General features: G+C 43.7%; 1 protein-coding gene across 1 annotated transcript in view; it reads right to left on the reverse strand.

The window, feature by feature from the left end:
* FKBP15 (FKBP prolyl isomerase family member 15) overlaps window positions 1–27,008 on the reverse strand; it is a 384,455-nt gene that overhangs the window by 189,089 nt on the left and 168,358 nt on the right. Inside the window, exons 7-13 of the mRNA XM_086921201.1 lie at window positions 23,589–23,738; window positions 20,478–20,546; window positions 14,499–14,642; window positions 7,566–7,708; window positions 4,562–4,610; window positions 3,511–3,630; window positions 986–1,088 (exon numbers count right to left, since the gene is read on the reverse strand). Coding sequence (XP_086777327.1) covers window positions 986–1,088; window positions 3,511–3,630; window positions 4,562–4,610; window positions 7,566–7,708; window positions 14,499–14,642; window positions 20,478–20,546; window positions 23,589–23,738 — 778 coding nt within the window. The remainder of the gene's footprint in view (window positions 1–985; window positions 1,089–3,510; window positions 3,631–4,561; window positions 4,611–7,565; window positions 7,709–14,498; window positions 14,643–20,477; window positions 20,547–23,588; window positions 23,739–27,008) is intronic.

Genomic DNA, 27,008 nt, shown 5'->3' on the forward strand with positions numbered 1-27,008 from the left:
ATGCAAGTGTAGGGCAGGGTGAGGCATGACCATGGCAGGGGAAGGAGTGATGGGCACTGTAAAGTGCGCATGTCGGCTTGGCCGGCCATCTTGGATGGGCCAAACAGACATGCACACTTAGGTTTCTCCGACCCAGCTGTGTTGCACAGCTGTTTTGGAGAACCACCACAGACTCCAAGGCACTGTCTGAGCGACAAACCAGTCAGCTCAGGCCAATCCTGGCACTACTTCCATTCTATTGAGAATGGGAGCGGGAAGAGAGGCAGAAAAGAGCACTGAGGCGTTAGGCATCGACAGGTAACCTTAAAAAAAATGCATATTTCCCTAATCAACCCCCCACTTCCCCACTTTAGCTATGCGGCAGCGAGTCTGTTTAGAGTGGATTTTCTGCTGCACGTTTCACATTTGATTATGTTGATTCATGCTGTTCCCTTTTTTAAGACTGTTCAAAATAAATTAGAGGCAGTTCAGAATCATGCTAACAGTCTAGTATAAAGCCTAAAGAAGTCAGACCATTAATATGAAGGTCTTTGAAATTGTTGCTTAGTAAAAAACTGGTTATGTGAGAGTAGTGAATGTTGTGTGGTTATCGCATTGCTTTTACAGGAGCTTCACACTTTGATGTCACTGACTATCTCATCCGCAGCATATGCAGAATATAAAGGTGCAAACAGTCTATTCCAAGAGAGACAAAGAACTGACAGATCTGTGAAAGGAACAGCCCTAGCAGGTACGCCAGGGACATGAATTACACTATGATCTGGCACCACCTTGTGGACCATGAGATGGAACTAGATACAGATTGTGTTGTGTTTTTTACATTTACCCCCACAGAATGTAAAAGATACAACGTGGCAAACAAGCAGGGTTTTGGTGGAGTTGGATTACTTCTGTACACCACTTTCTGCTTAAATGTATGGGCCCATTCAGGGATGCAGAACATACACATTCTAGTATACCAATGCCAAACTGTAATGTAAGTTACCTTGATTGGGCATCTGTGGAGGCATCATATGGCTCAACTGTACACTCGGGTGAACTGGGGCGTGCCCCATTGGAGGCATGGTTCCATGGTGAGCGTTTGGGTCCTAGAAAAAGAGGCCACACATTGGTCAGAAAAAGTCAGTACTATTTGGCCAATGTAATACAAAGATACATTTTTTCTTCAGTGTCACCCTCACGTCTACTGCTCTTTTCTTGTTCCTTACCCCAATTATTCAACAATCATTTCACTTTATAATTTCTGTCTTCAATCATCATTACTAATAACAAGCTAAAGAACAGAATGCTACTACAATTTCACAAAAGGCATCTGGAGTGGAAAGAAGGCCTCTGCAGAGCAGAGGTACAATGTACACGGCTGAGAAGCATCCATGAAAAATTCTACTGCTTCAATATGGATCATAGACTTAAATAGTTTGTTCCCCTCCATTACAATGAACTCCTTTCGAGGGTCTTGCACTGTACCAGTAGATGGCTAGGGTAAGGGTTACATACATGGTGGTTTTCTTCCAAGTAATTCCTTAAAGGTAATGTATTAGCTAAGCCTGACTTAATTCACCATGATCAGGCGGGCTCTTGGTCTCAACACATTTCTCAATCTTCGCCGCTTGTGGCATGTCAAGCATGAATCTGCTTCTTAGTACCCCATTGCGGTGAGCATTGCTCTCGGCTTGGAGAAAGCATTTGACAACTTCTAACCTCTTTATAAGTCTTTCAGCATATGTCACAAATTACTGCCAACACATGAAGTGTATCAAACCCTTCACATAGCGGGCACATGAGGCAAGCTCATCAAGTGGTTCTATAGGGCCTTCTTGCAACAGATGGATAAATCCCACACCTCATTACGAATGCCATGGGAGACCGATTTAGCCCAAGTCAAACGTAACTCAGATTGGCGGAAGATGTTAGACTACCTCGACCAAGAATCCCGAGGAGCCCAATTGTATTAAATTATATTCAATTTAATATCCTCAATAGGGCTTATTTTACACCAGCCAAGATCAGTAAGACCTTTTCAGGCACAGCTACAGGCTTTCCTCGATGTTCCCTTTCTGAAGCTGACCTCATACACATGTTAAGGGTCTGTCCCTTGTTACAACTCAATTGGACCAAGCTCTCGCAAATGCTCACTGATAAAACTGGCCACTCTATACCGAACACACCTGCAGAGTGATTCATGGTTTTTTCCTCACCCTTTCCTGGAGAAACCTGTGGTTAAATTCTTGGACTTGGCCCTAGAATTAGCCAAACACACCATCACAATACAGTGGAAATATAACGTTGCCCCGACAAAGGCCACCTGGGTCCACTCGCTGAACACATAAAGCCAAGCTAGGAGGACCTTACTACAAAGAGAGGGGGATCAAGCAGGCATAAGAAAATATATCACAGGCATGGAACATGTTCCTTGAGCAGTTTAAAGGCATTACCAAAGTTGACGTTCACCTGCCATAACATTCTCCTGCAGAACTGGTATATTTATGTAATTCTCTCTTTTATGAGATAGTTAAGCTGAAACCACTAGCCCATACTGGGTTGAGATAGGATACCAGTTTAGTCTCCTTTAGTTGACGACTCCCGGAACATCGAAGGATGTTCTAAATTTTTGCAAATGCTTGGTGGATAAGAAGGTTGCTTTGCTCCTGTTATATTAAGCACTAGGGGGAACGGGTGGGATTATGTTTGGGGATTTCTTGTTTAAAATATTAAAAAGTACATGTGGGAACTATAAGACTTACCCGGACATTGATACTCTGAATCTATAAGAAATATTGCTTTGCATGACATGATTTATATGTATGCAAGTTATCTGCACATGTACACTAATAAAAACTTCATTTAAAAATCATGTTTTCCGGCTTCTCAGAGGAGGTTTAAAACAATTAACTGACGTATATGCCTGTAAATTATTTAAATGTTAAGTTAACATCACTATCATCATGATATCTTTATTTGTTTTTGGTTAACCATACAGATTTTTAAAAAAAACAGAGTTCATAGAAAAAAAATGTATCTAGACATTTGGCACCTCTCGTGTCCAATGCAAAAGCTGAAACTAAATGAACTAGTTGTAGTCTTTAAGATTAGCAATCCAGTGACGTCACCTTTAGGTTTTAAGAACTCGTCTACAAACAACCCTATTCAGGTTTTGGGACGCATTTAGAGCTTGAAAGAAGCAGGACATATGCCAAAACAAACAGTAGATGTCCTATTGGCCCATTTAGACAGCATACACATCTATGCATTCAATTAAGAAAGAGTGGAGATCCGTCACTTTTTGATTAATTTCCTGCAGCCATCTAACTCAAAATCAGACTACATATCTGTACAAGCACATTGCTCTAAATACTCAGCCCAAAGAAGTTTTCAAATGCTGTGTTGGGTGTGGGCAAGTAGGTACTGGTAATGAGCAACAAGGGACCTGGAACAAAACCATTACAGGGCAAAGTGACACAGACACATTTCACGATAGCTAAAAGTAACTATGAAAACAAGAAAACCCACCTCCATTTCTGAATCACTTGAGTCGGGCTGTGGAGTGGGACCACTGGCCAGGAAAGGTAGCATGGGCTGACCCATTCTTGCCATACGGGAAATAAGCTTTGCTTTTGCCATATCCGGATTCTGACAGGGATGTATTAAAAAAACGTTTTTATTTGGTTTAGTTGTTTGCATTTCTGAGTTAACAATTCAAGAAATTAACAACGAATTGGGACTGTGTTCCTTCTTTCTCTCCCCAATCCAGTTAATACCATTTTCCTGACAACCCTCTAATGTCCTCCACTTTCCTCATCCCCTTAGTGCTTTGAAGCAGTCACTAGGCTATGGCCTTCACAAATATACTATAACCTACAAAAAAAAGCGCATAGGAGTTGGTGGTCATGTCTGGCTTTGGCCTAAGCCCCAAACACATTGGGATCATGGGCATCAGTCATCCATTCATTCTGAAATACATCTCCATGATAGGCAGGTATTTGAAACACTGACTTTTTTAAAGCTTACTAGTGCCTTTTAAGATCAACCCTTTTCTTCTGTTCCTCAGGTAGAACTAATTTTTCTAAAAACTATAAATAACAATTAATCTTTACAGCCATCTGCAAATATCCATGAACAGACATACCGCCACCTTATTTAAGTAGCCTACTGCCCATGTACAACCACACAACCAGCTTTACATTTCAAACACTGGAAACTGCAGAATAGACAGATGTTTATAGTAAACTTGTGGTCTTGGTCTACCATATCCCCAACCATCCCTCCACCACTACTGTGATTAGCACTGTAAATAGAAGGAAGACAGTGGTGTGCTTAATTAGCATTTCTCTTCAATCTATGTGCAGGGCTGGAGCAATTCCATTCCATCGGCAAAGGGATGTTCTTCACCGTTGAGACACTAGCTTTTCCAAATGAATGAACAGGCTGTGCAAAACAGAAATTACTGTTGCAGGGGGAATGCCATGCAATTCACCCACTCAGAGCCACTTGCCAATTCTATAGCATCTCTACTAGAAATCAGTATCGCTGGCATGTCCAGCCAATGAAGTCAGCTACTTACTGCAAGTTGTTCACTGATGGAATTCGACTTAACCCGGACTGCGGGCTCTCTAAACCAGGGAAAATAAAGTTACAATCTTCAATTCATTTACTTATTACAAAAGCATCATTAAAATTAAATTACTGGGCATGTAACATGAACTGAACAGTAAGACAAAGAAATGAGTGTTTCAGGTCCGAGGATGAGCAGGTGATGTGCCAGTGCAATTAGGGCTTCAGGATATATCAGTCCAAACAGTTTCTTAAAAAAGCAATGCAAATGGACACTGGAATAACAGGCAGAGCAATCAAAAGATGGACATGAGGTAGTTGTAAGGTAGTGTGCATGGAAATATGAACAGGACAGCGTAGACAGAAATGCAGGGATGATGCAATACAAGCCGGCGCTAAGAGTTGAGGTAGCAAAATTTGGATCTGGGGAGTGGGAGAGAAGTAGTGCAGACAGGAATTAGAGGATGAAGCAGTGCAACCAATAGCTTGTGCAAGTAAGTGCAGTGAATAATTTGCAATGTGATCAAGAGCTGAGAGAAGGGACAGTCTAATTCAGAAACTCTGAAGTGTTGTGATATGGTTAGGAGTCGGGGAAAGGGAGCAAGCAATGAGGTCAAAAACTAAGGATTTATTTATTCACTGAACTTTAGTTGCAAACACACTACACAGACTACTGAAATTCATAACAGCAGTTGTATTAACAATAGTTTATAAACCTCTTAAAGTACAGGGTAACAAGTGTGCTCAGCAAACCCAAAATTGTATATCAAATGATGGACTAACTATACAAATATATGATGTCTAGAACTGTGGGTGAGACAATGTGGCGGGGGTGAGAATGAGACAATGTAATTGAGACCTGGGGGAAGGAAGGGACTCCTCAAGGAACTAGGGAAAAGTGGCAACATGGTCAGAAGCAGGGAAGTCAGACAATGTAATCAATAGTTAGAGTACAAGGCAACCAGGTCAGTAGCTAGTGAACAGTACAGCCTGGTCAGGATTAGTTAACATGGCAGCGATGGAAAGAGTTGGTTATAAATCAGTGTGGACGGAAGGAGAGTAAGCAAGAAGCAATGGGATGTGAACCGGGGATGACATAAGGTGCTTGGTCACCAAAGGATTTGAAACATGAATTGCAAAATGGGCTGGAGAAAGGTCATAGTGTTGGAATATAGAGTTAAATGCTAGTGGTTGATTGGATGAAGCTGGAAGTTTATGAGGCTAGGAAACTTATACAAAGAAAGAACAGAAGAGAAGGCTGTTAAATGATAAAACTGGAGGAACAACAGCTCAAAACCTGTCAGGGGTTTCTTGGGTTCCTTTACAGAGGGATCTGCCCTGGTAGTTTGAGATGGGATGTTATTACAGGAATAGAAACAAGACTGATTTGTGTATGGCTAGTTCCAGTCTGTGGTGGTAAAGTGAACAAATAAACATGGAGTGGAATCCGGCCCCACGTTTACCAGCGCCTGAGATTAATTCAAGCTTTCCACCCCTCTTTTTTCCATCAGAGAAGCAACATCATGCATCTCTCAGTAGACTTAACATTAAGTGACCATCAGCGACTCAATAGTAATCAAATGCGCAACTTTTTTTATAACTAATAAAAAAAATGCATTGATGAAACTTCAATTTATTTAGCTTTATTAATATTTAGTTGCTCTAGAACAAACTAGAGCTGTATAACAGTGTATACGAGACAAAACACAGCAACATTAACATAGGAAACTATAACGAAATGATCTACACAAAAGAAAACATTTTTGGTGGCCACATATAAATAGTAACTGTCTAGAAAAATTGGGAGCAGAGGTTGAATAAGAAAAAAAAATCTTACGTAATGCCGGTAAGAAAAAAACAAGAAATCAAACTCGGAATTCAGGGGTTTTACAGAACAGAATAGGCCGCTTATGAGACATACCTACTAGATATGGGATTTGTGTTCCTTACAGTCAAGTACTCTTATCAGTTACTGGGGGGTGGTGGGGTGGTCCTGCTTGCACTGTACAGAATCACTTCATCCATGCTTTGTTCCCATGATCTTACCATCAGACCCAGTGTCTGGAGTACTCGATAAGGCTGTGCAACTGCAATGGATTCATTGTGATGAGGAAGGATATTTCATCAGGGAAAAACAAACCCATGCGGATAAGATGAATCTTCACATGAAGAAACACAGGGTCATGACAAAACCACCTAGGTTTTAAGTTTTCATCCAAGAAAGACCTCTGACAAGAATATTAAATAGACTGAAAACCCTTGCCCGCTAATAGTGGCAAGTCATGCTTTATCATTGGATTCCTCCTCTCATTCAGGTGTATTTTGTGGTTGACGGATAGCTCCATGGGGAGTTCTTAATTAGAAGACTTTTCACTCTTATAATCCACTGGACATCTGTGTTGTATAGCACCAAGTCGGTCAAAAACTGAAGTGTTCCTTCACACAACTCAGTTTTGGTGAGAATTAAATGGAACCTTCAAGTTAAAAATGTGTTGGGAAGATGTTTTTTTTTATTCTCTTACCTCCACTGCACATGATTAAAAAAGAAAATGATATTAACTGGGATCTATTATGTGCCCCTAAGGTCTATGTGTCAACATGTTTCTGAGAGTATGTATGCCCTATCTGAGCCATAGGCATTCAACAGGACTGGTTCTGGGGGGTTGTACCTTTTACCTTTACACTATGCTATACTATACCACAAAATGGTGCTAGAAAACAAACCCCATACATACATTCACCTGACTCAAATTACAGTATACTTGCAAGGAGACAACATCACCTCATTTGGTTATGCTGTGACCAGAAGCCTAGAACCTATCTGCCATTTAGCTAAGGGTTCGCCCCCAGAGGGATATTTGAGACTGGATCACCACCAACCTGCTCCTGAGGCTGACTTGGTGGCAATTAGCTTGACTTGCACAAAGGCTTCTCCTAATCTTGGCCTATGCCATTCGTCAAGCATTGCACAGACACTGTTACAAGAAACATGTATGATTAACGTGAATGCCTACCCGGGCTTAGGAGGCACTGAAGTCGGAGGTGGAAAGGCGAGCTCAGCTGAAAGACCATCTGAGCTGGGGACAGGGGAGGGTGCTGCTGAATCTCTCGAACCAATGCTCTGCTTATCAGATCCAGAGTCCTTTACAAACTTCACCTGAAAAGAGAAAAGAAAGGTCATAGAATTAAAGTTCAGAAGCTCCAATCTATCAATGCGGCTTTAACCCATGTCTAAGTCTTCACTAGAATCATCTATACTGCATTTTCATACTTGCAGATCTCAAATCTCAAAGACATATTTAACGAAACTGATTCAATCATTATAGTCAAGTCAGTCTTCTCGGATTGTTACTGATGCATGACTCTCCAGGTTCATGTCTGCCCTCTTGGACTGTTCATGCTCTGTGGGACTGTTGATTCTCCAGTGACTGTCCTACAAGCATGTGCTGGAGTCTTTTCATCTACTAAATATATCATCTCCATTGGGGGTATCATCTTCCAATTTGGAGAGGTTACTACTTAGATTTGAAAAACATCTCCTTTCTTACACACCATCACTTCTAGGTGAAAGTACCCTGATTAATGTGTTTGTCATTCAGTGATCACTAATGTTCAACTTAGACAGAACTAACATTTTCCATTTCCCATACTTCTAACCACCACTTTGCCCTTCGACAGCATCTTCCCTCTCAATATTATAATCTACTAGCCACCTCTCACACCACCAACTCCAGAAACCTTGGGATTCAATACACAGCTGCATGCATCATGCATCCTTCAGCTCAACTGTCACCTACTCAATAGCAGCTGCATCCCACCTCATCCCCTGCGTGGAGCCTGATGAATACTATACTCGTTTGAATGTTAGCATGTTCCCAAAGCGTCACGATCAACCACCAGTTTTCACTACCCTTCCAGATCTCAACTTTGCCACTCGCACTCTGATTGAACCAGTTGATGCCATTCCAATTCCTCTTTCAAACAGAAGGCAACCCGGTCCCAGGATGCTTGTTTCTGGTCAAGGAAAGACCTGGTTTGGCAGTTCAGGCTGGACTATCCCTGTGAGGGATAGGGTGAAGACTGATATGCATGTGGCTGGGTCTGAACTGGGGTGGCAAAGTGAGCTAAAGAACGATGATGGATTCAACCCAGATCTGTGACTGGGGGTGAGTGTTTGAAACGTGTCAGTGCTCCGACCATCATCTCCTTGTGCTTGCTTTGTTCGCCCTATGTTGGCAGGGTGTGCCTAGACGTGGGTCGCTTGCTCACTTTGCCACTGGATTCAAGCTAGCCTGGGTGATGAGGGATGCTACCCCGAAACCGGTCCCAGGATGCTTGTTTCTGGTCCAGGAAAGACCTGGTTTGGCAGTTCGGGCTGGACTATCCCTGTGAGGCATAGGGTCAAGACTGATATGCATTGGAGAAGTGTGGCTCAGTGGTTAGAGGCGGCAGACCCGGAAGCTGGGATCGACCGTGGACCAGGGTTCGATTCCCGCCTCAGCGGGTCTCGGGCTCAAAAATTCCACGGCCTCGACAATTCTCGCTCCGGTGCCTACTCGACTCACGGGGTCTCACTCTGCAATTCTGGGCAATAGCTTGCTTAATCTCCACGACGGCCCCTCGCGGCGGGATGCCTGGCTTTCACCCTGTGGACACCCTGCCGGGGCCTCTCACAGGGAAATACCAGGACGGGTTCCCTAAGCAAGCGCCAGGATGCCCTTCGGGTGACAGGTTGCGCTATATAAGTACACCTACATATGGCTGGGTCTGAACTGGGGTGGTGAATTGAGCTAAAGAACGATGATGGATTCAACCCAGATCTATGACTGGGGGTGAGTATCTGAAAAGTTTCAGCGCTCCACCCATCACCTCCTTGTGTTTGATCTGAAATCCAACTTTTGACATAAAAAGCGTATTTGCTGCTGGCAATCCAAAACAAACAGCAGTAGATTGGAATCTGAAAAATTGTGCAACATTCTGACATAAGCAAGAACCAGATGGCACACTGGAATATGTCCTTTAGAATCACAAAGAAAAGCAGGATCCAACAACTTCCTGTTATGATTTTACTTTCAGAAGTACTGAGGCATGGTATACACAATTATGACTAATGCTCCCAAAAAGAAATGAATGATCCCCAAGATGGTTTGCAGTACAGTTCTGCAACTGGCACATAATCATCTATCTGAAGGTCATAAAGTAGCTGCAAAAGCACATCGTTGTACAAAGATTCCTCAAAGAGAGACAAAGCACGAAGGATGATACGTGAGATCAAGAGAGAATCCCAGCTAAAGATGGCAAGAAAAAGAGAGGAAGACTGAGATTAAGAAAGTAACCACAAGATCGATGGAAACTCCACCTTAGGGTTAGAGGTACTAACTGTGATTTCAAGTAACAAAATCTATAAAACATTAAGAGCCCTCTGTTCCAGAAGCAGGACAACTAGGTGCAGTTACCATAACAGTTGCCAGATCCAGACCACATTCCAACGTAGGAAGGTACAAGATCACCAAACCCCTCTGAGGCTAGAAAGCTGCAGAGACGGGAATCTTAAAGGTAGCTGAAGGTCAGGCACGGTGAAGGCTCATCAGTACTGAGAGTAGAAAAGTGCTTTGCAGCTCTAAACCCCAGACAAAGTATTGACCCTTGTCTTTACCTTTTATTTATTGGGGGTTTTAGAAAGTGCATTCCTGACACTGGGGAATCAGAGCCCTGTAAAGTAAACAATATTAAAAGACTAGTACATGTCACGAAGGAGAAAATGTACAGTGGTTAGATACAGAAGATGTGGCTTCAAATAGTACATCTATGTAACATCTACATCTATGTAACAAATGTAAAATGTTTAAATACATGAGAGAATTCCACGTGTTAGTTCACCTATGAAGTCAATTTACAACGGTTAGAAAGGGGGAGAGTCAGTTCATCATCAGGTATGGGGTTACACAGATGCTAGCGAAATCCAAACAGCAGAAAATGTGTTTTTACGAAAGTTGTTGTCGCTCCCATCATCTGCTGCTACTTTTAATATTCATGAGGACCTTGGGGCTGGCTATATTTCAGACCATATCGCTGTGGCCCCATAAATAGGTTGGTTGAGAATTTGGGCACAGCAGCCACCAAATCTAAACCAATTGATTATTCAAGACTGTATATCTCTCAACAGAGCCCTTGCTATCCTGTGGATCCGTTATATTAAAACCCAAATGGATTCACTAGGCAACCCTGATCTGTTCACGAAGCCCAGTGTGTTAGGCAAGACGGCTATTAAAGCCGTAAAGACTCAGTTCCTGAAGTAAGTAAGTAAGTAACTGAGCTTATAAAGCGCCTGGTTACACTAGCCAGTGTGTCCCCACGCTGTACCGCTGAGGAACCCATCCTGGCCTGTTCCTATGAGGCGCCCACTCCTGGGCACCCAAGGTGAAGCCAGGAATCCTTAGCGATTAGGGCCGCTGTGGAGATTAAGCAAGCTATTGCCCAGAGTTGCAGAGTGGTACCCATGATTAGAGTGGGCACCGTGGTGAGAATTATCGGGTCCGCGGACATTGAGCCCAAGACCCTGCCGCGACAGGAATTGAACCCTGATCCCAGGTCAGATCTCTGCATCAGGGTCTGTCCCTCTAACCAGTGACCCACACTTCTCCACTCAGGGCAATGTTAATGAGGGAGGAAGGGGAATTGGTAAAACCCTCAGTCAGGAGTTTCGTGATGCTGAGTATAGGGAGAGAAATCCAGCCATACCTGACCTATATAAACAAGCCATATCATTTGTTTGTTTTATTGAGGTTCAAGTATAACATGCTCCCATGGTTATTATCATTCTCAAAAGGTTTTTCTAAAGAAGGGGCTTTGGGGCCTTGTCCTTGTGACAATTTTTCTGAGCAGAATACCTTACTGTCACCGGGTCACAAAAGCAACAGGATCGCTGCCCGTGACGGAATTTCCGTCTTCCCTGCAGGATTGGTCTGGGCCCTTTGAGGGAAGCCTGGATTCCCTTGACCGTGACTCCGCCCCTCTGACATCAGTGGAGATCAACCTATCACCAGGGGAAGACATCGAAGAAAACGAGGACCCGGAAGACGCGGTGTTGCTGCTGTTCCGAGGAGACATCGAGCCCCGGAGAAGAAGCAGACGTGGAGAACGAGCAACGGAGGACGCAAAGTCGGACGGGAGAAGCAGAGAACCCGGGACGAAGCAAGCCGACAACGGAACGTCGGAGCCAGAGAGAGAGTCTAAGACCCAGCAGAGGGAGAAGCCAGGAGGCCAACGGACCCACGCACCTTAAGAAAGGGGGAACCGGGTAACGGAGGGAGCGGGAGGGACCAGGACACACCAGATGCTTTGTGCACTTCACAGCACTTCGGGTTCCATAAACGTGAGGTCGTTGTTGGTGATGGTGGTTCAGTCTCCTGTCTTCCCACATTAGTTATCCTCACTCCCTTCCCCTTCTAATTTCGTAAAGCCAGGCAGTGAAGTAATTGCCACCTTTCTTTTGTTTTCCTGTGTGTACAGGGCAAGCCGTAAAGACCAAGCTGCGGAGACTCCACCCGAAGACAAAGCAGGAAGTTACACCAAGTCCCCTGGAACTGTATATTGACTGTAAATGTGCTGTCTTGCATAACAACCCAAATAACCCTACTTACAAAGACCTTGCTTCGTCCCTCCTTGTATACCCTCAAGGTTACACTTACATATGGTTTTTTTTTGCAACTGTTATGCTTTATTACGTAAGAAATTTATTTTGCCATTGTTAAGGGGCTGTAGCTTTGGGCAAGTTAGACCAGCCTTGACCTACTTGCAAATGCTTGGGTCCTCAGTGGTGTGTTTTGGGGTAGCTAGTTACATCACAGGGGCCATCAGGCGAAGAAACAAAGTACAGCTACACTAGTAACCGTCCTCTACCTTTTCACCTGTAGTGATTTTTAAATAGACAATTTGTGGTGTGACGATTTACCTGATGAATTATTGGATTTTAAATGGAGAACTCAATGGGTGACAAACTTTTTAATCTGTATACTGGTATGCCAAGTGTTTCTTTTTGATGGTGTTATGTAATATATTTATTTTATGTTTTATTGATAGTATTTGTTTATTTGTAATATGTTATTAACATTATCTGTTTGTTTGTAATGTGATTATTTACATCACAAAATACTGTCCTGTGCTTTGATGGTTTTAAATTTTAACCGAATAAAGCAAACACTTGATTTGAACTCATTCTTTAGTCAAGACGGCACAAGAAGTAGTGGGTCTGATCTTCGTAGCACACAGCTGCAGTCATCTTGTGGCTGCTGGGCAGTATTGGTGTCTTTAGGTGTGAGCATCTGACACTCAGCGGCCAACTTGGCCTTAGGCAGAAGTTCTGGATCATTAGGTGCCATTTACTGTCCTCACAGGACAGGTCAGCACTTTCTCAATAGTTTTAGCCACAGCACGAAGATTTGACTAGAATCTAAGTTTGGTCCCAGCCAAACAGAAGCCAATCACCAGCAAATGGACAGTACTGGGCAATTTACTTACCAAGTACTGATGAATAGGTTCTTCGGGATGTCAAGATGCACAGCCTATAGACTCAGAGAGCCCTGTATTTATCCATCTTTGCAGTGACACACGGGAACAATGACCCAACCAAAGTTTTGCTTTGTTCACATTTTAAAGCACTTTCCCAATCAGAGAGCAGTGTAATAGTAAATTCTTTATTGTGTAGAATACATCATTTTGTACGAAATATCACATATACAGAACCAATAAAATGCATAATGTGCATTTTTAAAATCAATATCTTAAACTGCACAATAAACAAACAAAAAACGTGCTAGAAGAAATTCGTATGATAGGCCTATCTTTCTTCACCAACTAAAGTGCATTCATAAAAATACATATATGTTCAACTTCCTTTACAGGCCCATTATTTATTATTTTGTGATTTGAGTTTTTCATACGTTATGTCCCAACTTTTTTTAGTTTCCCTATAAAGCATGTGATTGTGTGATAAAAAAACCTAGAGTTGCCTCCTTTACGATGCGCATAGATAACTTCCTGCAGGAAGGGAGTAAGTACTTGCTGCAAATATCACTCAACTTGCGACAAAGGCAGATAATGTGGTTTAAAGATACCTTGCACTAATTATAAAGTCTACAATTTGGGGTACTGGATGCAGAATTCCGGAGGCCTTCAAACTCTTTCAGATGAATATACAGCAGATGCAATCTTAAAATGTTTTGTTTCGTTGATGCCTCTCAATTATAATCAATGCACAGCGGACTCAGCTAGAAATAAGATTCCATAAGAAGCTCCAGGGGCAGTGTATCTTATTCCTTTGCAGGCTTCATATGCAGGTAGTTATAATTATGGCCAAATGAAAACGATCACGTTTTGTGACGTACATTTGCTCCGGACTTAGCCAATCAAAATATCGCAACAGCAACAACAATGGAAAAGGGTGGACGGAGACTTTCTTGTGTTAGGTGAACACTGCAACAAACACAGTGGCTTCTAGACTCCTTCCTGGCACAGGGTCAGACTGATTTGCATATGGCCATGTCTGAACTGGGGTGGCAGAGTGGGCTAAAGAACGGTGATGGATTAAACCCAGATCTGTTGACTGGGTGTGAGTTTTTGATTGGTTCAGATGCTCCGTCCATCACCACCCCCTTTTGTACCGCTATATTTCACATTAGACACAATGTTAATGGGAAAGCATGTTCTTGCTCAGAGCAGTATCGAAGCAACAAAGGACACAGTGTGCAAGCACAAAAATGGGTTACACTGAAAAAAAGACTTGGAGTCAACCAAGACTAGACTTCAAGCTTGCCTTTGTATGACCGTACCATTTTGGGGGTAGGTGTTTGTATGAAATGGCCCCTCAGCAGTATAAACATTTTCCTGAGGATTTAAGGAAGTCTTCAATAGTTGCTAGATAGGTAAAATTTGTTTTTTTCACTCACCCGCTTGACCTCCACCTCAAACACAAGGGTTGAATCTGGGGGTATGCGACCGGTCAATCCAGAAGCCCCATATGCTAATGATGGAGGGATGATGAGGAGCCGTTTTCCTCCTTTCCTCATGCCTACCATGCCATCCTCCCAACCCTAAAGGAACAACATTAGAAACATTGAAATAACCAAGTTTTCAAGACTGCAATATTTCAAATCTCTTCAACAAAAATGCAAGAAACGATAAAGGGGGCACATCATACTGCCCTTTTCCCCTCACTCTGAACTTAAACTAGCAATATTGAAAGAAGAAAATGCATTTTTACATCTTTAACCAGTAATTTTTCAAAAACGAAAAGCTTGCATTTGAGAACAAAATTGTTTTTTCCCCACAAAACAGAACGCTTTTGTTTTTGTGTGGAAACACATTTATTTTTTAACCAAAATTAAACGTTTACATTTGAGGAGTAAATTAGTATATTTTCAGAACAGAGCAAACGAGGTTTAAAAAAAGGAAAAATTGGATCATTTTCCCAAACTAAATCAGATGGCAAATTCTAGGTTTTTCAGAAAATCGCCCATTTTCAAAATCTATTAATAGCTGAGACATTTCCAGAGTTCGAGACCCTTTTTGCGCATGACTTAACAAAGACAAAGGTTTTCTATTTTACAACTCAGGAGGAGGAATTTAATCATCAATACCGATAGCATCTAATGCTATTATTATGACTACTGCTGTCTGAGGCTTGATCCTTAACAACACAGTAGCCCAAGAGATATAAATGCTGTTTGAATCTATAACCTGAGTGGGTTTTCCACTGTCTGCCCCTGTAAGCCCAGCCCTACATAAGAGAAGGTTCTACTGTCTACATAATGCGATTTTGAGAGCTGTGCAACATTTTATTTTCTCATCCTACCCCTTCAAAGCAGAGTGCGCTCAGAAGGGTTTGGACAACGAAACCAAATAAATATATATATATATATATATCTATACTACTATAATAAAGGAAGAACTTTCAGCCTTTGAGGCGGGTAAACTCGGGAACCACAGCGCCAATCCACACACCCGATACACAGTTGGAACCGTCAGGGTGTGTAGATGGTTATAGGCTATATAAATTAAAAAAGAAATTGTTATTTAAAAAATTTACAGTAAAAAAAAAAAGTAGTCCCTCAGAAGTAGCGCCGGCCGCGACGTGCGTGCTCACGTCAGGAGCGCGGGGAGGAGCGGCATCCAGGAGCACGACGAGGAGCGGCGGACATGGCGCGGGGGAGGAGCGGTGACGTGAGGAGCAGCGGACAGGCCAGCGGCGGTGCGAGCAGCGGACAGGCTGGAGGAGCGGAGGCTGAGGTAAGGGAGCGGTGGACATGGCGCCGGGGAGGAGCGGTGACGTGAGGAGCAGCGGACAGGCCAGCAGCGGACAGGCGGGAGGAGCGGCGGCTGAGGTAAGGAGATCCATGTAGGGGCAGGCGGAGGTCGGGGCAGGCGGGGGACGGGGCAGGGGGGGCCCGGGCTGCTGCACAATGTCGGGGCGGGCGGGGGTCGGGGAAGCCTGTTGCACCCGGACAAGGTCGGGACGGGCTGCTAGTATATATATATATCTATATCTCTATCAGGGGTGGGGACCAGCTGAGATGGCTCCGCAGACTAGAGTCAAGATACATCATAGACCTATCTACTAAACATCCCAGGGGCCTGAACAGTGGAGAGGAGATAGCAGTCCATCCAGTTAGGAAAGTGAAAAGAGAATAACTGTATGACATACTGTCTGATTGGCTGATAATAAGATCATATATGAATTAGACTGATATCGAGAACTATTGATTGATTTTACCCTTAAGTGCAGGAACTTAGATACAGGGATAAAGAAATGTGACGAAGTAGCTGTGGAAATGAATGAGTTCTTTGAGTAAATTTTTAAGGGTAGCTGTGCATTGTTGATTCTTAATGAAATATAATTGTGATTATTATTGTTTTTTGTTCTGTTCTAAATTGATAACGTTGAAGACAATGTGGATAGAAAGACGAGGGACATCAGCCGATCCACGGCTAGATTGTGTGACATTTTCCAGTGTGTAATGTTGTATACCCTCTGCTTTTACATAGTAACCTATTTAAGGATGCATGATATGTATTGGAATGTAATAGGAGAATATACACTCCAAGACGGCGTTTATGTTGTTGCAGAGGGGTTAGTCCCTTGTTAATGTCCACTAAGGTTGAGCAACTTTATTAACATGTCAAGAGCATAGTGTCTCTGACACTGACGAAGGCAAAACGCTGAAACGTGTTTGTTGTGTGGTTCCCGAAAAATAAAGAAACTGTGGACCTGACCTGTTCCTCCGGAGTGCTGTGTTTTCTGCGTGAAGGCAAAAAATTTGAGCACAATATCTATCTATCTATCTATCTATCTATATCTATATATATATATATATATATATATATATATATATATATATATATATATATATATATACACACACATATATATCCAAAGGCATTCTCTCCCAGATCGAAGAGATAAGGAGACGCACACGATACACAGATTGCAGGCAGCATTTTATTCGGCAGTGTGAGGCACCTGACGCGTTTCGTTTTGGCTTAAAACTTCTTCAGAGGTGTTGCCTCAGTCCATGCGAGTTTGAAAAATGGGTGCCAGGTGAGAATGTTAACATTTATACCACGCCTCTAGTGGACGCCTGTGGCGGTTTGCTGGGCATCATGGTACCTGGAGTCCCACTTATGTTTTTAGTCTCATTACTCACATTTGCTGCAAAGGGGGGTGTTTTGCCACAGTTCAGCAGAGTGCCATTGTCGATGTGCAGTTAAAGTTTTTTTCAGCATTGCCCATCCCCTCCGTTCGTGGTTGACTCGGCATGCTGGTTCCTGCAATGCTTCGTTTGCTATTAAGAAATTGGCTCTCTGCGCGAAGGTCGGTAGGGTTATCACTGACTTTCCTGGAACGTGCTGGTTTCAAGTCTCCAGGTCTGTGTATCTCCCTTGTTGCTTCCCAATCTTTTGTGGGACTGCGGGGGATCCATACCCGACTTCAGTGTCAGGCGGCAGCCTGTTTCCCCTGGGCTTTCGGTTTCGCCGAGACAGGCAGTTTTGGTTCAGAGACGGGGAAACTTCACGGCGCTCTTTCTGGGGGTGCGTGTTCTCTGCGACAGAACCAGTCGCTGTATATCCAGAGGCATTCTCTCCCAGATCGAAGAGATAAGGAGACGCAAACGATACACAGATTGCAGGCAGCATTTTATTCGGCAGTGTGACGCGTTTCGTTTTGGCTTAAAACTTCTTCTGAGGTGTTGCCTCAGTCCATGCGAGTTTGAAAAATGGGTGCCAGGTGAGAATGGTAACATTTATACCACGCCTCTAGTGGACGCCTGTGGCGGTTTGCTGGGCATCATGGTACCTGGAGTCCCACTTATGTTTTTAGTCTCATTACTCACATTTGCTGCAAAGGGGGGGTGTTTTGCCACAGTTCAGCAGAGTGCCATTGTCGATGTGCAGTTAAAGTTTCTTTCAGCATTGCCCGTCCCCTCCGTTCGTGGTTGACTCGGCATGCTGGTTCCTGCAATGCTTCGTTTGCTATTAAGAAATTGGCTCTCTGCGCGAAGGTCGGTAGGGTCATCACTGACTTTCCTGGAACGTGCTGGTTTCAAGTCTCCCGGTCTGTGTATCTCCCTTGTTGCTTCCCAATCTTTTGTGGGACTGCGGGGGATCCATACCCGACTCCGGTGTCAGGCGGCAGCCTGTTTCCCCTGGGATTTCGGTTTCGCCGAGACAGGCAGTTTTGGTTCAGAGACGGGAAATTTCACGGCGCTCTTCCTGGTGGTGCGTGTTCTCTGCGACAGAACCAGTCACTGTATATCCAAAGGCATTCTCTCCCAGATCGAAGAGATAAGGAGACGCACACGATACACAGATTGCAGGCAGCATTTTATTCGGCAGTGTGAGGCACCTGACGCGTTTCGTTTTGGCTTAAAACTTCTTCAGAGGTGTTGCGTATATATATATATATACATACACACATATATATATATATATATATATATATATATTTGAACGATCTGTAAGACACTGGGATTGTGCTGAAAAGTGCAGAGTTAGCTTACATGTTTTCAAAGCCTTCTAAGGTAAAGAACCTCTCCCAACCCGAAACACTACTATGAACTGTTGTGGTTGCTTTGAAATAACTGGAATATTTCATTTGTACACCTTTAAAAAAGCCTAGTGCTACAAATTTCCTTCAAACGTTTCTGTAAATTCACAATTCAGGTCATTTTTCATTAGTTAAATCTCCAACAGGTCTCAAACACTCTGAAAACCCTCTGTAGGAATCAGGCTCATACGCACTTTGCAGTTCTGGGCAGCAATGTTGTATGCATTAACATTTTTTGGGGGGGGGATTGGTCTTTTTATTGTTTATTTTTTTAGAGCAAACCTTTTTGCCATGGTCACACATAACAGCAAAGCTTTATTATACAGTTTCAATATAATCAACAAAAGAAAACAAAAAAAGAAGCCACAAACGGTATATTCCCTCAACATGCACTTCATCTCCAGGATTCAGGCATTCACGGTTCAAACACCCCCCCCCCCACACACACACACTCCAGTTCCGACGCCAAGCAAGTGCTTCACAATGTGCATTATTAGTCCACAACCATGTATACATCCAAGACCCCTAATGTATATGATGAAGAGCCCCTACCCCAACCACACTTAACCTACCCTCCCCCAAAAGTCCCTCAGGGAAGGGCTACTCTCCCCCTATCGTCCTCTGACTGCTGCCTCTGTGGGTCAGAATGTACAGTACCCTGCGATCCCTGCTCACTACCACCATCTGCATGACCTCCAGCAATGGCGCCAAAATTTCTAAGTCATCCTGCAGTTTATCATCCCATCTATTGAGCTTCATGTGTGCCTCCTCTGCGAGTGAAGTCATTATACCACAATGTGGTTCAAGGGGCTCTCGTACTTGGCCACCCTCCTCTTAGCCAGCACGAAGGCCAACTGTAGGATCTTCCAGTGCATCTTGCCCCCTAGACGATGTTTAACAATGTCCAGCCGACACACCTGCAGTGACATCTCAAACACTACTGCAGTCACTGTTTGCAGATGCGTAACCACTGATGACCAGTAAAACATACACTTTGGGACAGGTCCATGCCATATGTAAGAAAGGCGCACCCTTGCTCGCACATCGCAGATAATTTGTAGTCCTGTGCCTATAAAATCCAACAGAGTTTAACTGGTGTTCGATATATGTGGTGAACTTAAAGTGCACCAGCTTAAACCTAGCATGCAGGTTGCGATCCACTCCTTGTTAGTCAAGGGCGCTCCTAACCCCTTCTCCTATGCCCGGCACGCTGCGGGCTTAGAGATAACACTGTCCATCACAAGGTGCTCTATAAAGATGTGCCACCAGATGTCTTGCAGTCCCGGCTGTCAAAATGAAGTATAGAGTTTGTCTGTTGGGCGTACTCTTGAAATCCTGACATATTTCCCTTGCAGTGCTCCCAAACTTAGCATACATGCATCAAAAACTTAAATGCTGTCCATACACCACTGCATGTTTGTCAGTTTTTTATGTGTTTCCATTTTTAAGTTTATTCAAAATTATGCAGTATAACTCAAAAGTGCATATTCAAGACACAAGTGCCAAACATAGAAGTACATGGTGTACAGTACAAAAGTCACCTCACAGAAAAGATTACAGTACATAGTGGTGAAATGTGAGCAAAGGGGGTGGGGGAGGGGGCACCAGTTAAGGTGAGGAGGAGGGCCACTCTCCGTCTTGCCTGTCTTCTCTTAGTAATTAAAAAAAGATGGTCTGCCAACATCATGCATCTGAAATTTATCTGATAATGGAGGAATCCAAGTTTAGAATTTGTACACAAAAACATGTACATAAAATTTTAAAAGTATACAGGTAATAGCTTGCATGACAAATGCAAGAGGTTTCAGTGGGTGTTAAGACCTACCTTGATGACTTTCCCAGATCCCAGTTTCAGGCGTAACAGCTTGTCCTTACCCAAGTTGGAGTCAAACATCTAGAGCAAAAAGCATTTATTTTCAGGTGAAAAATATATAAGATAATAAATCTATTTGAACAACAAGAGAGCAGTATTATAATGTTACTCAACAGTATTCTATATGTGTATTGTTGTTTATCAACCACGTTCGAAAACTACCATTAGTATTGCACTCAAACTGTATACTCTCTTTACAAACCTGGCTTTCCTGGGGTTAAGCAAGGCCTCTTTTAAAAGATGTTAAGCGTTAAAAGCTCAAATACACATAACACAGCAAGTCTAGCCAGTGACACAACTAACAGATGGCACGCTAATGCAGAAGGGGTACATAATACATGACACAGCAAGTAACCATCACACTCAATGCCCAATTCAACCAACAATCTTTGTTGGTGCCAACCCAAAAACCTTCTTCTCCATTAATAATAAGAATGTATTTCTATCCAAATTAACCCTTATTAGCAACTTTAGGATAATTAAAAACTGGGAGGAAAAACTTGACATTCTATATTATACAATGCAGTTTGCATGGTGCTTTTTGATGACCGTTCATAGCTCACTGGACTACATTAGGGTTGAACAGACTATGATCGAAGCTAGCTGGCAGTTTTCATTTAGTAGGAAGGTAACGTAGGTTGTTTATTGCTTTGTGTTATACTTTCAATCCACTTTCTTTGCTGAGTTCAGTCGATTCAGTCTTATGAGTCTTGGGCTATAGAGTCAGGCAGAAAGAGAAAGGGAGGGCCAGGGAGCCAGATAGTAATTAGACCTGGCCTTCTCCCAAATCTCCCAAAAATTACCAACAACAGGTCTAGATCTGTTTAAGCATCGCAACATATAGTGTGTCATCTTCATAGAGGGAACTGTTATTCCCCTTAAAATTGCCTACAAAGCAACGCCATCAATGTCATAATCTTCAAAGTAAACAGGAGAAGGGACTGGAGCCAACCCTTTGTCGTGCACCATGTTATGGTCAAGAAACTGGATACAACTTTCCCTCACCTCAGAGGGTTAGCATACGGCAACTTAACCTTCTATCGCTATAAACAGATACCTCCATTTAAGAGTGTCAAAAGCTTTCTCCAGATCAGTAGATGCCATTGACCAATAAACGTGCTTTTGAAGGACAACCACTCATGACAGGGAAAGGGCGTTCGAAGTGTAACACTGATGGTGATGCTTAACGAGCTACAGGGGCCTAGACATAGAATTAAACTCAGAATTACTGACGGAGATAGGTCTTAAGAACATACAGCAAAATATGCCACAGTCTTGGTTGTGAACACGGAGTCCAAGGTGAAATACCTAGTAAAAAACAGCAAAGCTTCAACCATTATGATCCTAGCAGTACATCTTCTTAAACAAAAGAAAAGACAATAGAGGTAAAACAATCCCTAAACTTCGGAGTGCAGGATGGATTCATAGCACAGTAAGAGGTGATGGCGTGGGTCTTGCAGCTCCACACAAGAAGCTTCTTGAATAGAGGGTCTGGGGTGGCCATTATACTGGTTTAGTTTGGTGACAAGCCCCAGGCAGAGAGAACTAGAGAGTGGCTACAAAGAAATGAGAATTGCATATATAAGGTGCAATGGTTCGCATATTCCTTGACTTGAACCCTAGAAATCTAATAAACAGATATGACCTGTAAACACTCAACCATGTGGGTCCTGGCTAGACTGGGGGTGTTTTTGAGGAGGAGACAAGTTTGCCACCATGAGACCGCCCAAGAAATTGTGTTTCTGAGATAAGAAAAAGGAGATAGCACTGGGTCAGGAAGACTTGCTCTTGTTCTTCTGTAAAGTATGTAACATCTTGAGGTACTGACCAGGTCTGTCTGAAAAGAAGCCCAAAATAAAGCTGAAGGGAGATATTTTGTGCACACCTATCGTAAGAGATTAGAACTGATGAAGGTAAATGAGTTGGACCAGCAAAGATTTTGGTTCTCAGCTTTATCCAACTTTGGCCCCTTGTCCCCCACTCTTTGCCCAGATTTGCTTCAGTGATGCCGAAAACTATATAGTTGTGGTGTCTAAAAGAGTGAATTAGAATTAAATAGTTGAGATTTCTTTAAGTGTTTATTGAAGCTACAGTTTAAATCCTTACTAAAGATGTTTTAAACCAAAAAAACAGTGTTATCACTAGTGACCAAACCAGAGGAAACCACTAACCAAGATCGAAGAAAAACTAAATTCCTGGATAGCAAATAACTTTGTATGAGTAGATGGAGAGACAGATTAGGGAAAGTACAAATTAAAGAGAGAAAATAGTGGATAGAGAGTGGTCAGTGGGAGGAGAAGGGAGGGGTCATCAAGGTGGTACAGAAGCAATCATGCATTGAAATGAAACCAAGGCAGGCAGTGACGGAAGGAGAGCTGCTGACCGGCACTGTGGGCACTCATTGTCACATCCTGACCCATGTTGAGGAGGGTGGAATGGAGGTACTGCAAGTGAATATATCAAATATTCTATCTACGGTATTTACTGAAAGAACATTAAAGAGACCGAAGACTCAATTAGTGCAAGAGATAATCAGATGAAGTGTGGTTTTGAGAGAATTAATTTTCTTGAGCAACATGCTTCTAAGCACCTTGGGATGGCTTTGTAAAATGCCAAGGCTACCAGCTGTCTTGCAAAGAATAAGGCGGTGAGTTATGGAGACAGCAAAAGAGCTTGAGGGTGAGAGGAGAGCAAACATGTGGTAATGTGGTTTAAAATGACGAGATTATCACTGTAGACATTCATATGGCACTTTAAATTAAGCTTGGAACAGAGAAAATCCTACAGGGATTACCAGCTGGTAAATTACTAACACTCTGGCATCCTTGCATGGATGCACGTAGGGAGCTTCCAATTTAATAAAGTATTTAACTCTACGTTACACCATGTTTTTAAAGTGTGTTTTTTTAAATCTAGGTCTAGGGAAGAATGAAGAAGAATTGCCAATTTCCATCACAAAATTCCACAAATAATATATGAGCCAAAACACAGGCCCTCACAAGATAAAAGACGTATCCTACTTGTATGGGGAGCCACCCAAATCAGGCTAAAACTCAATATTACCTGGCCAAGTTCACCGTTCTGGAACAGCCAGCCTGTATATGCCACCTCCAGTGCATCCCCGGTTTCCGATGCTTGGCCTTCTCCCAGGGTAAGGTCCTGATAGACCACAGAGTCCAGGGAGGGAGAGGCATTGCACTTAGCCACACATAACTGCAATAAAAACACATTTTACTGGTCAGACTTTCTCATAAGCAGGTGTTTTGAAACATGAAATTTGCAAAGCGTTTGAACATTCATTATTGAATATACGATCAAAGGAATAAAGTGCAGCAGTGGCATATCCTCAAGAGTGGATGGGCCTCACCCACCGACCTTTTCTCAAACGTGAATAGTGTGTCAGGCTGAGCAAAGGTCAGCTGACCGACACTCTTCATGTTCAGGTCCGGCAGTCAGGTGCTGTAGTTGGGCTAAATGCAGAGGTGCCTGGCTGCTTGACATAAACTCTTCCAGGATGAAGAGGTCACAGCCATGTGGGTGTAACCTCCTCAGCCCAGCAAAGTGCTTGGTGGTCCTCCCCATCATAACAAGAGGGGGAGCATCACTGATAGCCTCGACCTGGGTGCTTCAGTTTTAAGCCCTGAAGTGCCAGGGCCGGTTGTTCATCGGGACGCTCATCACAGAATGTGGTGGGGTTAGCAGCCTGACTGATCCCATCCTACTCTGACACGATTAAGGAACTGCCGCTTCTTCTCATTGGATGACCCGTAAGGTGGTCAGCTAATGAGATAAGGCAGAAGTCTCAATCGTCAGGAGCCACCAAGGCTTCCTTCCTGCAACCCAACATCACCGATGGAGCCCTGTAAGTTTTAATTTCACTTTTGATGCATATGTAGGAGGAGAGAGAGAGAGAGAGAGAGAGAGAGAGAGAGAGAGAGAGAGAGAGAGAGAGAGAGAGAGAGAGAGAGAGAGAGAGAGAGAGAGAGAGAGAGAGAGAGAGAGAGAGAGAGAGAGAGAGAGAGAGAGAGAGAGAGAGAGAGAGAGAGAGAGAGAGAGAGAGAGAGAGAGAGAGAGAGAGAGAGAGAGAGAGAGAGAGAGAGTGTGAGAGTGTGTGAGTGAGTGAGTGAGTGAGTGAGTGAGTGAGTGAGTGTTTTGTGAATGGTGAGAGAATGTGTGCACGTGTGTGAGAGAATATGAATGTTAGCAAAAGTAACTTTCCACAAGATCTTCATTTAAATTCATACGTGCACTCAATTGAGCTAAAGCATGGATGACCGAGACATTTGAAGCGGTTGTCTACAATTTTTCTAACAGCATTCCTTAACGGAGGAGACATTTCAAAAATGCCTAAAAGCATTTGTATATTCTATGTAGTGTGATACTCAAAGTGAAGAAGTGCAAAAATTGGTATACCATTGTATAGGTCTATATGAAACTGTGCAACAAACTAAGACAGTCGAATTAACCTAAAGAAGGTAATTACAGGCCTAGACTAATGACCATTAATGCGATCTCTCTTGTAGTAGGAATGAAATAACCGGAAACTACACACCCCAAAGCGGTCCTTCGTCTCAATACGACCAAACCACTCTATGCAGACACCTATAAATCTCTAGCACCTGCCTCCTAACTCTGAATTACAATATGCAAAAAGAGAGTGAAGAGTATTTCTGAATAAGTGAACCAGAGTGCCATGTAGCTGCACAGGTAATTGAGTACAGCAATGCAAACACAAGAAGGCAAGCATGAACTTCTGGTTCAAGCTCCTTGTACGATTGGTAATATTAAATGTAGCATTTTCACCTCTTTTGACATGAGGGTGCTGTAGTGTAACATATATATATGGAATCATTTGCTTGACTGTAATATGATATTGCAACAATAGCTCGTATGTATGCAGCAGTATGAAGTAGAATGTGCACCATAATGCATATGCTAATTCTACATGGTTAGTCAGGAGGTTGCTTCTTTTTATAATAACAAAATTGGTATTTAAGCCTGAAGCGAAAGCTTTTTGGAGAGAGACATCTTCAGCTTCCCTTGGGGCTTCAATCAATCAATCAATCAAGCATAGCACTTGTATAGCGCGCTACTCACCCGGAAGGGTCTCAAGGCGCTCGGGGGAGGGGGGCCGCTACTGCTCGAACAGCCAGGTCTTGAGTTGTCTCCTGAAGGCGAGGTGGTATTCCCCAGAGTCACATGGTGCTGGCTAACCTGCCGCCAGAGCCGGGGATCGAACCGTGAACCCTGTGATCCGGAGTAAGGCACCCTGGCCGCTGCGCCCACCTCTTCCTGCCCTGCTGGACAACGGAGTAACAGCAGCCCTCATCCTCCTGGGCCTCTCGGCCTCCTTCGACACAGTCTGCCACCACACTCTACGGACACACATCTACAACGCAGGGATCGACAACAAAGCCCTGACCTGGATCACCTCCTTCCTCACCGACAGAACCCAGAGAGTCTGTCTCCCTCCATGCCGATCCAAAGCCACCAAGATCACCTGCAGCGTACCCAAAGGATCATCCCTCAGCCCGACCCTCTTCAACGTCTACATGACACAGCTCACAAACATCGTCCGACCACAAGACCTCAACATAGTCTCATACGCTGATGATACCCAGCGGATCCTCTCCCTCACCAAAGACCCTGCCACCACCAAAACTAACTTCCACGCAAGGATGAATGCCGTCGCCGAATGGATATAGAGCAGTCGCCTGAGACTGAACTCAGACAAGACCGAGGTCTTCATCCTTGGCTCCACCCCTTCCGCCTGGGACGAATCCTGGTGGCCAGCCTCGCTGGGAACTGCGCCAACACCCACCAATCAACCACGCAAGCAAGCTGGGATTCATCTTGGACTCTTCTCGGTCAATGACCCAACAAGTCAACGCCGTCTCCTCCTCCTGCTTCAACACCCTCGGCATGCTTAGCAAGATCTACAGATGGATCCCTTCCGAAACCAGAAGGACGGTCACCCAGGCCCTTGTCACCAGCAGGATGGACTACGGCAATGCCCTCTACGAGGGAATCACAGCCAAACTCGAGAAAAGACTCCAACGCATACAAAACTCCTCCGCACGCCTCATCCTTGACATTCCCGGCCACAGCCTCATCACTGCCCACCTTCAATACATGCACCGGCTTCCCGTCAAGAGTATCACCTTCAAGCTCCTCACCCACGCTCACAAAGCACTCCACGATGCTGGACCAGCATACCTCAACAGACGACTCACCTTCTACACCCCCAACCACCAGCTCCGCTCTGCCGACCTCGCCCTCGCCACATTCCCACGCATCCACCAAGCAACCTTCGGCAGCAGATTCTTCTCCCACCTCGCTGTCAAGACATGGAACACCCTCCCCATCCATCTTCGACAGACACAGGATCTGATGACCTTCAGGAGACTCCTCAAGACCTGGCTGTTTAATCAGTAGCTGCACCCACCCTTCCCCCCTCCCAACAGCGCCTTGAGACCCTCAAGG

This window comes from Lissotriton vulgaris, chromosome 5 (genome assembly GCF_964263255.1).
Source record: "Lissotriton vulgaris chromosome 5, aLisVul1.2, whole genome shotgun sequence".
Classification (NCBI taxonomy): domain Eukaryota; kingdom Metazoa; phylum Chordata; class Amphibia; order Caudata; family Salamandridae; genus Lissotriton; species Lissotriton vulgaris.